The sequence below is a fragment of the Equus asinus genome, chromosome 9 (assembly GCF_041296235.1).
Source record: "Equus asinus isolate D_3611 breed Donkey chromosome 9, EquAss-T2T_v2, whole genome shotgun sequence".
NCBI lineage: Eukaryota > Metazoa > Chordata > Mammalia > Perissodactyla > Equidae > Equus > Equus asinus.
The window spans coordinates 90,152,085-90,164,282 of record NC_091798.1 but is presented as its reverse complement, the minus strand read 5'-3'; the positions used below and the strand labels follow the sequence as shown (position 1 = coordinate 90,164,282).

The window sequence follows — 12,198 nt, the reverse complement described above, 5'->3', positions numbered from 1 at the left end:
ATATGAAGACAACCAGTAGAAGATGAAGCTAAAAGAGCTAGAACTGGTTGTGTTCGGAGAGCAACTGGAGGTGAAAAGGGGAAAGGCAACCGAACAATTCCACTCCCCAAGAGATGAAAACAAACGTCCACACAGAGACTTGTGGCACTGGCGGCAGAGGTTACAGCTCCACAGGTGCAGAGAAAAGTTCAGAGGTCAAGTACGAGCAAGTGCAACCTGTGACTGCGAAACAGAGATACAGATAAATAGAGGAGTGTGTGTTGTAGGAACTTAAAGAAATTAAGAGAAAAAAGAAAAAGAGTAATTTAAAATATTTACCCATATATATAACATTTCTTTCATTCTTTATGACTTCTCATAGTTATGAATTACTATCTATTATCATTTCCCTTCAACCCAAACAATTTCTTGTAGGATTTCTTTTAATACAGTTCTCCAATGAATTTTTCAATTTTGTTCATCTGAAAATGTCTTCATCCCACCTTTATTTTTGAAGACTGGTTTTGGTAGGTATAGAACTCTTCATTGACATTTTTTGTTTCAACAGTTTAAAGATGATACTCCACTGTCTTCCAGACCCCAGCGTTTCTGAGCAGCAGTTAGTTCTATCACTGCTCCTCTGTATGTGACGCACTGCTTATCTCCGTCTGCTTTCAAGGTTTTCTTTTTCTGTTTTGATTTCAAAAGTTTGACTATCATGTGCATAGGTGTGACTTTTTGTTTATTTTGCCTGGGAGTTGGATGAGTTTCCTGGATCTGTACACTTGGTTCTTTTCCCCTTACAGTAAATTTGAAATCTTTTCAGGCTTCGTGCCCTGAGGCACTAGTACTGCTCCCGCCACTCTTCCCGTTCCCTTGGGGGCTTCAGTTACAAGTATTTCATCCCCTTGATATTCTTCCACATGGCTCTGAGACTGTTCACCTGCCTTCACCTGTTTCTCTCTCTGTTCTTCAGACTGAATAATTTCTGTTGATCTCCATTTAGGTTTCTTGACTCTTTTACGGCTTCCTCTTGGGTATTAAGCCCATCAAGAATATTTTTCATTTAATCAGTGTATTTTTCAGACCTAGAATTTCCATTTGGTTCTTTCTCACAGTGGCTTTTTCCTGTTAAGACTCATCTATTCATCCAATACAACTATGTGGCTTTTACTAGTTTGGCCATATATATAACAGCTGCTTTATTTGTCTGATAATTGCCTCTTCTTGATTAGCTTGAGGTTACTTTCTACTGCCTGCTTTTTCTCTTGAGCAATCGTTATTTTTTGGTTTCTCATCACTCACATCCACTGATATTTTTTGTTGTCTTCTGGATATCATCAAGCACACTAAAAAAGTCTTCCTTATGTTGCATTCCTCTGAAGTTTATTGATTTTAGTTAGAGCAGGCATTTTACTGGTTTCACACTCCAAACTCTGTCTGTCCCAATGTGGCCAGCAAGTGAAATCTCCATGTAGTTCTTCGATCTTCCAGGTGCTGCTTTTTGGCTAAACCTAGTGGAGTCTTCCCCGCACATGCCTAGTTTACTGGTCAGCCAAGGATGTGGATAGTGTTTACACGCCATTTCTGGGGGGTTCACCCTTCTGTGATTCCTGCACCCTCCTGGAATTTCCCCCAGACTTTTTAGATAGCCTGCCAGCCTTGAAATCTGTTCTCTGATGGCTAGGTAAGTAAGGCTGTGACTTTTTCCATTATCATACAGAATTGGGGTGTGCCCTCAGGTAAAAACCAGGCAAACCTGGCAGATCTCACACCTTGAAATTTCAGTCATTCACGTGTACTGTCCTCTTTAGTTTTTGCCCACTTTTGATCGTCCTACTGTGCCCTTAGATTGCTGGTTTTAAAAATAATTTTCCAGAGAGTTAATCCAAAGTATTCCATCAGTGGAAGCTAAAACTGTAAATCCATGAAGTACGTCTCAGCTGCAGCTCAAATGTCATCATGCTTTTTATGTGAAAGTCCATCTTGCTCATACAGCCCTGTGCCCTGCCCACTTTGCTCACATTTCCCGTTACTTCTCATTAGCAAGAACAGTGTTATATGCCCATTCCCAAGCCCATCATCTTCAAAGGGAATCTAATTCACATTAACTAGACCAGTTTGGGCTGAGGAGCAACATGGCTTCTTCAAAAACACCTGGGTGCTCAATGCCTATAGAAAATCTGTTTGCAAGGAAGAAGATCTTCAATGGGGGCTGGCTGTTGGAGACAATCAACAGTGTCTGCCACACTCTCTACACCACTTAGACAACAGTGCCCTGGCAGAATCTGTCTGATTGAACGATTGTGGAACTCTGGAGTCTAGCGAAGGCTTGCAGCTTCCAGGAGGGTTGCAGTGGTTCTGAGACGCATATCAGGAATTTAAAGTCTGTATAGATACAGCTAAATGTATAACAGAATAGAATAAAATTGCATGTTTCAAATTACATTAATAGATTACATAAAATCTTTATCTTTTCTGAGATGAATATAGAAAACTACTAAGTGGAAAAATCACAAAATTAAAAATTAACATAAATAACTGACTTGTCAGAAGACTAAAATTCAATATTAACCATATCCACTCCTTTATGCTACAGTAATAAGACTAACACAGAAAAAAATACAAGGAAACAAAGGAATTATATGGTGAAGAGAAAATACAATGATATAAGTATCCATGGGAGAATGTCAAGCAAGCAAGCACAGCAGGAAAAAGAAAACTTTGAGGACAGACTCAGAGGAGGGCAGAATGGATCATATTTCTAAACTTCCTCAGTTCTAAGTCTCTCCTAAAATTCATTTAGTACATGCTGAAAGTCGATAAGATACGTTTAATACTGTGAAAATTTGGAGGGGTTCCAGGTAAAGATTGTGAAATAAAGATAGGATAGAATTTCTTTCCTCAATATAAAAAATGTGAAAACATTTTAAAAATTAAAACTAGCAAAAATAAGTCAATAGTAATAAAACAAGAAGAGGGTCACAATCTAATGGCATAAACTTTTTAAAAGTTTTTTTAAAAACGGAAGATTCTAGAAAAACATATACCTCACTTCTTGAGAATGTTCATTAGTAACCTTCTTCTTCCAATATCTAGACACAAGAAAACTCAGAGGTTCTCCTTATCTTTCACTCTCCCAGGAGCCAGTGGGACGGTGGGGAGCAGCAGGCGAGCAAGGAAGCAACCAGGCTGGCTCTCTCTGAAAGAAGAGGCAGCAACTGCCCAACAGAAACTTCTGTGAAAGAGGAAACCTTTTCTCTCCGCACTGTCCAATACAGGAGGCACTAGCAACACGTGAACTTTGAGCACTGGAAATATGGCTACTGCAACTGAGTTACTGATTTCCAATTTTAGTTAATTTAAACTTAAATAGCCACATGTGGCTAGCAGCTCTGATAATGGAGAGCACAGTTCTCGGATTAAATAATGAATAAAGAAGAACAATTTAAAAGTCAAGAATCTTTCTCCATAGGAATATTCTCGGTGGCATGAATGCTAGTGTAAGGGCTTTTTAAAAAAATTCTAGAAAAAGTGCTCAAATATTCTAAAAAAGACTTCAATCTCTGCTGAGACTGAATTTACAATCCCACAAACTACTCCTCTCCTCAAATGCCAAAAGGCTACTAAAACAAAGGAGAATAAGGCATAAAATATGCACATCTCAAACAGAAAGTGAGAGGAAGGAACAAACCGTCTTCAGGTGTAGTGGAACAGAATTAAGAAGTCATACTATATCCGAACAAAGAAAATGTCTGTACCAGGGCTGCCCAATTTCATTTTTGCAATATGAAAAAGAGCATAATAACTATGCAACATACTCACAGCACAAAAGGAAAAAAACCATGCAAAAGACAAAGAAATCATTCTGGAAAAAAAAATCCCCTATACATCAAAAATAAATTCTCTTAAGAAGTTACCAAGGATATGAACTCAAGAACATACAAGTTCAAAGATGAGATGATAAAACTATAGAATAAAGAAAATATAAGATTGAAACCTGAGTAAATAAACTAAACACCAAAGTACTATCATTATCAAATTGAAAACTATAAAGAACAGGTATGATCACTGAAAATCAAATTACTGACAAAGAAAAAAATGAGATAACATGAATGCAAATAAAAAGACAAACATTAAAGTGATTTTTTAAAAGGTGGCAGACAGTAGACAAAGATTATAAAATGAAATAGCTGGAATTCTTGAAGCACATAAGTAACAAATGGAGCAGGAAAAAAACGAATGTCAAAGAAAAAAACCTCCCTAAAATAAAAAGTGAATATGCAGAACATATAGAACGATCCACACAGAGATTCAACCTCACTAATCCTTTCAAAGGTTTTTTTTTAAAAAAACAGATTTTTGAGGATACAAACAAACAGTTACCTGCGAAGGAGAAAGATCTGTGCCCACAGAGCTCCCAACAGAAGAAAGAAAAGGTGTGACCCAACAGTACCCCATCCAGCCACAACGTCAAGTACAGAAGGAACCAGGCACTTCCAACACAGGAGACCCACGGAAGTACTTGTCCAAAAGCCCAGGCAAGACAGCAATCGAGGAGGAGAGGGACATGAGAGTCTCAAAACTGTCTCCCTCATCTACCCTTTCTGGAGAAGTTCCTGGAGGACGTGCGCCATCAAAACCAGAAGACAGAAAAAGAGGAAGACGCTAGGGAAAGGAAGACCTAAGAAACAGGAGATTTAACACAGAGGAGAGAAGAAATTAAGTTCCAGAACAACAGCTGTGTAGCAAGCCTAGCAAGCAATCAGATCAGAACAAGAGAGTACAGCCTCTGGGACTGTATCCCAGAAGAACACGAAGCTGCTGGAACACCTGACGTATCTGACAACTGTGTTAGTTAGGACTACTGTTCAGCTACACGCAAGAGAAATATCAAGTTAGGCAGGTCCACAAGGAGAACATTTTTGCTTTTTTTCAGTTCCATTCACTTTCAGAGTAAGGCTTTATCCTCACGCTTGCAAAATGGCTGCCGTACCTCAAATCATTATATAAACATTCCAGGAAGGAAGAAGGAGAAAAGGCAAAAGGTAAATATGTATGTGAAGCAAGTCTGTCAGAAAAACACTAGTTTTCCCAGAATCCCAACAAGAATATTTCCACAAATGTCATAATTTCCACAACTGGGTCACACAGCCATTTCTGACTCCAGGAGAGTCTAGGGAAATACATTATTTTTAAGTGGATATATCGCTACTCTGAACAAAATCAGGATTCCATTATTTTGAAAGGGGCGTAGGACAATTGATACTGGGCGGGCAACTACAGGTATTTCAACAACTGCATGTAAAATAATATTTGGAGAGCGTTTAATATTGTGATAGAGAATTTGGAATGCCTTGTAACAGTGACATGATAAACTAAGAAAATTAAAAATGAGGTAATTTTTGATTCCAGGAAGAACCAAAAGTTCCACAAGAAGGGAGATGAAAATGTTAATATACAGCATAAATAATATTCATAAAGTCATAATTAAATGAACAATACACACTGAAAAATTGTAATATATTGCAAAGATGGAACAGGCAAAGTGGGAACATGAAGTAACATATCACAAGAATGCCAAATTCCCCATTTCTATAATAGAAAGTCAATACATAATGTCTAAAATTGATAAGTCAAGAAAAAGCAATAAATGTGTATTACCTAGAAATGGAGAAAGTTAAATACACACTCACACACACACAAAAGCCTGAAAGAATCTGAGGCAGGCAATTCAGGCATGGGGAAGGGTGGGACAGGAAAATGTTTCTTTTAAGCCTTGTAGTAGTATTTAACTTTTTTTTAACTATGTTCATGTTAGATAAAATTTTAAAATTTTTTTTAAAAAGACACTTGATGAGTTAAAAAAATCCAATCAAAAGTAACTTATGAACAACAGAGAGAAACAGGAATCTCAGCTGAATGCCTCCTAAGCAGCAGAGGGAGGGGAGGGCTCATTTCGAGATCAGCACATGGTCCACAATTTCTCAGTAAACTGCACCCGGAACCCTTCACCAGCAGCTGCCTGAAAGAGCACAAGAAACTTTGTTCACCGTGTAAAGCACAGATTCTACCACAACTCCTCACTATTTTGTTTTTTAAAAATTCAACAAAACAGTAAGATTCAAAAATAGTCCATGAGTCACACATAATAAAAAATTTATTTTACAAAGAAAACTAACCTGAAAAGAAAATTAAAAGTCCATAAAAAATAATCTCTAACGCTCACGTCCTCTAAGACAGGGCCTGGATGTGGAGTTTTGGACCTTTCCAAAGTACCTTTGTATTTTCAGAAAATCGAGAATCAAAAACTACGTATACGAATTTTGTGTTCTGATGAGTTCTTATTTTATAGCTACCCCTGAAAAACTTAAGGAACTTATCTTTAAAATATTTGAAACAAAATTCTAAACTTGGAACTTTCTTATAACCCATATAAGGTTTTATAATTGAAGCATAGATATATTGAGAGAAACAAAAGGAAATTCATCACTCCAGATTTCAAAATAGCATTCATACGACCACCAGAATCATATTACCTGGATTCATATGGAAAAAGTAACTGTGATATACAGTTTTAAGTTCCAAACTACTAAAGTAAAATATTTTGATAATTCTTGCAAAACTATCATCTCCTGGAGGAAGTTCAACTTTAAAGAGCTGTATTGAAAAACTGAAAACATTTCCGTCAGGCCCCAGTGACACAGTTTTATTTTAGTTTATAATTAATACCACAAAAGGGTTTTTGTTTCTTAATAACACTTAAAATTTACTTGGTGTTTTTCAATATTTATTTTCTAAAATTCATTAGTCCTACAAAAGCAACTTTCATCTTAGAGATTTACATTTATGCTTCAAATATTCTCCCATAATAGGCTTGCATGACACAAAAAAATCTTTTAGAATTTTATATCCTTGAAAATTATACAAACTTGACCTAGAATAAAAAAGAAAACCCACATGGACTGCAAAGAGTAAGGTAAATTTAAGAAAATAAAAATGCAAATATGCATTTTAGCAGTCTCTTGAATTTATTAACCTAAAAGGTTTAATTTCCATTTTCCTGCATCAGCTTTATTTATAAAATGTCGTGCCCTATAAATATGCTGTTATTTTCTATAGTCAAGCACCCTCTTAACAAATCTTCTCATTAATATGTAAATTTCAAGTCAATCGGTCTTCTCCCTGACAGCCCCATGAATTCCTAGTGCACTGTATAATCGGCTTTGACTTGGCATCTACTATTTATCATCAAAGATGTCAGTTAGAAAAATTATGGAAAATGCACTGCAATTGATATGACTGCAATCTACTTTGTCAACACTTAATTGTTCCTCAAATCATACATTTACATATAAACAGCCTAAATACTGATCTATAATGATGCAAATAAACTAAATTAAAAATCTCTTCTGCCCCTGAAGAAGCTTGTTTGTATTTGATGTGTTCATTTGAGAGCTTATTGACAAAAGCATGTACATCAGCTCATCTCAAAATGTATTTCTACTAATTTTCAATTCCCCCAAAAAACAATTTTGCTACCCTTCAAGCATATAAACACAAAAAAATGCCTTAAAGAATTCAATGAGAAACATGACTTTTCTCCTTGAAAAGCAAATTTAATTATGGTGGTTAGCTAATTGCAATGTCTGAGCACTATGCATTGAGGGGCTTCAGAATTAGCTGTGACTGAAACACAATAGGCAAACACACAGAAACTTATTAAAGTAAGCAAAAAGGTATTTTAATTTAAAAGTCATGAAGTAACAGAATATACAGGAAAGAATGCTGACCTGGGCATTGGGTTATTCTGTTTCTATTTTGGGCTCACCTTTTGCAAGCAATATTATCTTAGGGAGTTGTTAAAATCTATGCGGCTCAGTTACTGCATCTACCAAATGGGTCTAATAATTCCCACTGCCCTATCTCAAATAAAACACCTTATAACAAAGCACAGCAAAACAATAAATTGATAAATATAAAGTATCACAGTATTATTCTTCACATTTTCTCTTAGAACTTGAGAAAGAAACTTCTAGATTTTAATGAATTTGGTATTTACAGGCAGTTTTTTATTTTAAATAACTTTTAAGTCAATATATTATTTTAGTGACACTGTTTTCTCACTTGCAAATTCTTTCACTTCAAGATAAATTGCCCTTGATATATCACTAAGTGGTGTTCATATGGCATTTATGCAGGTGCCCTCTGCCTGGATGGAAAAGCGGATGGAGTGCTGAAAGAAACACCTTCTACTCCAAGGATTCCAGGGAAAAAAACATTCAAGTGTTGATGTAAAAGGATAAAAAAGGGCGGTGACAACTCAGCACCGGCTCTCCTAGAGTACTGTTCCACTTGGTCTTTCTATTCTGTAAGACTCTCAACTGAGGTTTTTTCTTTTTGGGGGAAGATTAGCCCTGAGTAACATCTGCCACCAACCCTCCTCTTTTTGCTGAGCTAACATCTGTGCTCATCTTCCTCTATTTTATATGTGGGACGCCCACTACAGCATGGCTTGATGAGCGGTGTGTAGGTCCACACCCGAGATCTCAACTGGCCAACTTGGCCGCCTACGCAGAGGGCACAAACTTAATCACTAGCCACCTGGCTGGCCCCAGACTCTTAACTGCTGTTTACTACACGGTACGCTTTTTACAACATGAGAAGTGAAAAGTGAAGGCAGATATAAATGCCGAATACTTCCCAGTTTCTTCCAGGTATGGTCAAACTTTGCCTTACAATTCAGTCTGCCAACTTCTTAAGTTAAAATTACCAAGTGCAGTCCTAAAAAGCTGGATGCAACCTAAAGTCTAGGCCAGGAAGTCTCCAAGACCACAAGTGGCTGGACTGCTTACCCCAGAGCCTCAGGAAAACAGAATCTGAGACGGGTTAACCGAAGGAGTGAAGACGGACATGTCCCAATGACGATAACCCATTTGAACCTATTTTATAGAACGTATTTGTATAAAAGTCTAACATCTTTGACAATCCCTGCCTTCCAACACTACCATAAAGCATGACCCTTTCAAATCTTTCCTGCTACTACTGAACAGAACATATATCTATACAGAGATGCAAGCCTGTTACCTTGATTATTCTGGAGTCAACTGATACCATTTCAAATTAAATAAAGTGAAACGTGTTATCTAAAGTAAAATTTATAACCACCAGAACAACTGAAATTAAATGGCTGCCAGGAGCTGACTCTAAGGGGTCAATCAAGAAGTTATGAGAAGGAAGACTTATTTTTTATTCACCATGTGCTTGAATTGCTCCTATAATTTAAAAAAAAAAAAATCTACATATGATTGTAGTTAGCAAAACCCTTACAAATCTTGTGTTTTCGTGGTTTTCCGATTTTTCCTTTTTTCTCAAAGGAAAGCGTACGCAAAGCTGCATATGAAAGGCGGACCGAGGGGAAGGCTGGAGGGAGAGCCCAGGGCGCTGTCCCACGGGAGCCCCTCGACCCCCGGTGGCTGGTCCTGCAGCAACGCAACAGCATCCTGAGAGCGGAGGCGCATACTTTAGAACTACTAAATCAGTCTATTTACCACATACTCTGAACAATGCCAAAGACAGATTGCAAATAAGTGGCAAAGATAAGAAATTATTTAGCCCAATTCTAGTGTACCTACGACAATGACCAGACTTCATCTTGTGTTAGTAATAATTAATGTTCATAGAGTTAACGTGAAAACACAAGAAATGCATATAGTGGCAATTTTTCAAATTACCTGTCAAAACAATAAATATATATAGTAGTGTAGAATTTATCTTGCTTGCTTTACAAATAGCTTTAAACATGAATTTTATCTAAAATAAGATGAAATAAAACTCAAAGAATAGACACACAAATAAATAGACAAACTACAAAAAGATATTTTAAAGTTCGTTACATATTTTTGGAAGATATGGTAAGGAAAAAATATATTTTAACTCCAAGTTCTACATAATGACAAAGCAAAGGACCATTTGCATACAGCTATCTGAAAATGATATGACGGCAACAGGAGAGTAAACTTAAAAATTGTATTAAATAGTGAGAGTGGTTAGATAAGGCAAAATTACCTACATAACCTTACACAACAGGGAAAAAAAAATCTGAATACCATTCTGGGAGGGAACTGGCTGAAATCAAACAATAGCTATTAGCAACAAAAATCTGTTGTCAAAGTTACTATTTACATGAAAGTGGCTGGACATTTGCAGCACGGACATGTTGCATAACTCAGCAAAAGGGCCATCAAAGGTTGACTTCGCTCAATGATAAATAAAATTAACTTTATAAAATAAAAGCACAGATGAACAGTAAAATTTCATCAACTTGAGACACCTATGTTTCATGCGACTTTTATACATGAATAATCCAAAAGATATTTCCATTTTTAAGTAGAATAACCTAAACACTTTTTTAATATTATAATTAAGATGGAGTCAATATTACAAATAGTCTTCTAAAGATATATTTTAAAAATTTTAAAATGCTTTTTAATACTAACAATGCTAAGTCATTGGAGAAAGCACCGATGAACATTCTAAACATTTAAACACCTTAAACATCTGAAACCTTGACATGTATTACCAACATTTTTCCCTCACTTTAGTATTATTTCTAGTTAACAAAAATGAGATGTACTGAACACTCAACGCCTATTCATAAATTTGTGCAAAAACCATTGCATAATTGAAGGATTTCTGGTCTTTTACTTTTTACAGAGCTGATTTTCAAAATTCATAATAAGGCTTTTTAAAAAGATGAAAAAGAAATATCACAAGATTAGAATGAATATGCTATTCTTATAATATTTAATGATTTCTTTTCTTAAACAAGTTTAAAACTCACACTTAAATCTTAAATATATACACACTGAGAGATCTCTGCTGCAAACCATGTAATGAAGGATTCTAAATTCTCAATATGGTGGAATAGAATAAGGGATGCCTCTAATGTTAATCTGCACACAGAAAACAACTTTAACGTATATTCAATCATTAATTTTACTGAAATTCCATCAGTTTCAGCGTAGAAAAAAAGGAAAACAAACATATTTTAGAAACCTAAGACCCTGAAAAAGTAGTTTAAAATTCAACAATACTTATCTATAAAGGCAAGAAGTTATTTTAGGCACAAATTCACACGTGTTAGAATCATATTACCTACTCTTACAAGTGAGTCCCTGGAAGAACTGGGACTCAAAGGTGTGAAAGTAACTACAAAACGACATGATTTGGCCATGTCACCGCGAACACCGTATCATGCTGCCGTCCCTATAGGGCCCCCTGGAGGGATCACACTACAAGTTTTACACTACGCCGTGAAGTATAGAAACAATCCTCCTGGCATTTATACTGGTTTCCTGCTTTCCAAAAGAACATGAGGAAGACGAGTCCTCCTTAAATACGCAGACTTCTACATTTTACTACTCTTAATTTTTTGTACACGTTTTCAAAAGCCCATCCGTCTCCTTAGTATACTTCATCAGTGGAAGACCGCGGGACACTTACCTCTCTCCAAGGACTGACGAACTGCGTGCGAGCATATCGAGTGAGCATGTGGATAATGACGACCTGCCCCCACTCCTCTACATCGACCAGTAAGTTGCAGAGCTTGCGGTAATTCTTGTGAATCAGGTCTATTCTATCCGGGCAAACTTCTTCAAAAGCCATCACAACACTGCCAGCTACCAGCTGGAAAAGAAAGAAATAGTAACTCATTAAAAAACGTTTTCCCGCAATCAAAGATTCTACTCAGGCATTACAGATGTGTAACCAGCGTTATGACCAGCAATATTTAAAGTATTCAGTCATTTAATTAATAAAATGATTTTTTATCTTGAAATAAATTTTAAAGTGTCACTCCCTCAAAGCATAATTTTAATAGTTGTAACATGTCTGGAAAGCTAATACTTTCCTGAAGTATTAGAATTAGAAGTATGAGTATTAGAAACTCTGATATTTTTATTTTGTCAGGTAAAATTTCAATAAATTGTTCATACATGGATTAAACATATTCATCATGCACATTTTGCATTTTTAAAGCTAACCTGAATTCTAATCTAAAGATTCATTATTTAGTACATAATAATATTCAGGATAAGAATCAAGAAAATAACAAGGACCACGTTACATCAGTTTAAAACGAAAACGACAATAATTCACAATGAATTTATCTTAAAATGTGTGTGAGGAACTCATAAATGTTTTGGGTACAAAAACACT

The 12,198-nt window shown here is 36.1% G+C and overlaps 1 protein-coding gene across 8 annotated transcripts in view; it reads right to left on the bottom strand.

The window, feature by feature from the left end:
- AP3B1 (adaptor related protein complex 3 subunit beta 1) overlaps positions 1-12,198 on the bottom strand; it is a 230,528-nt gene that overhangs the window by 148,098 nt on the left and 70,232 nt on the right. For all 8 annotated transcript variants that reach the window (XM_044777972.2, XM_044777965.2, XM_044777964.2 and 5 more), the window contains exon 7: positions 11,485-11,667. In XM_044777972.2, coding sequence (XP_044633907.2) covers positions 11,485-11,667 — 183 coding nt within the window. The remainder of the gene's footprint in view (positions 1-11,484; positions 11,668-12,198) is intronic.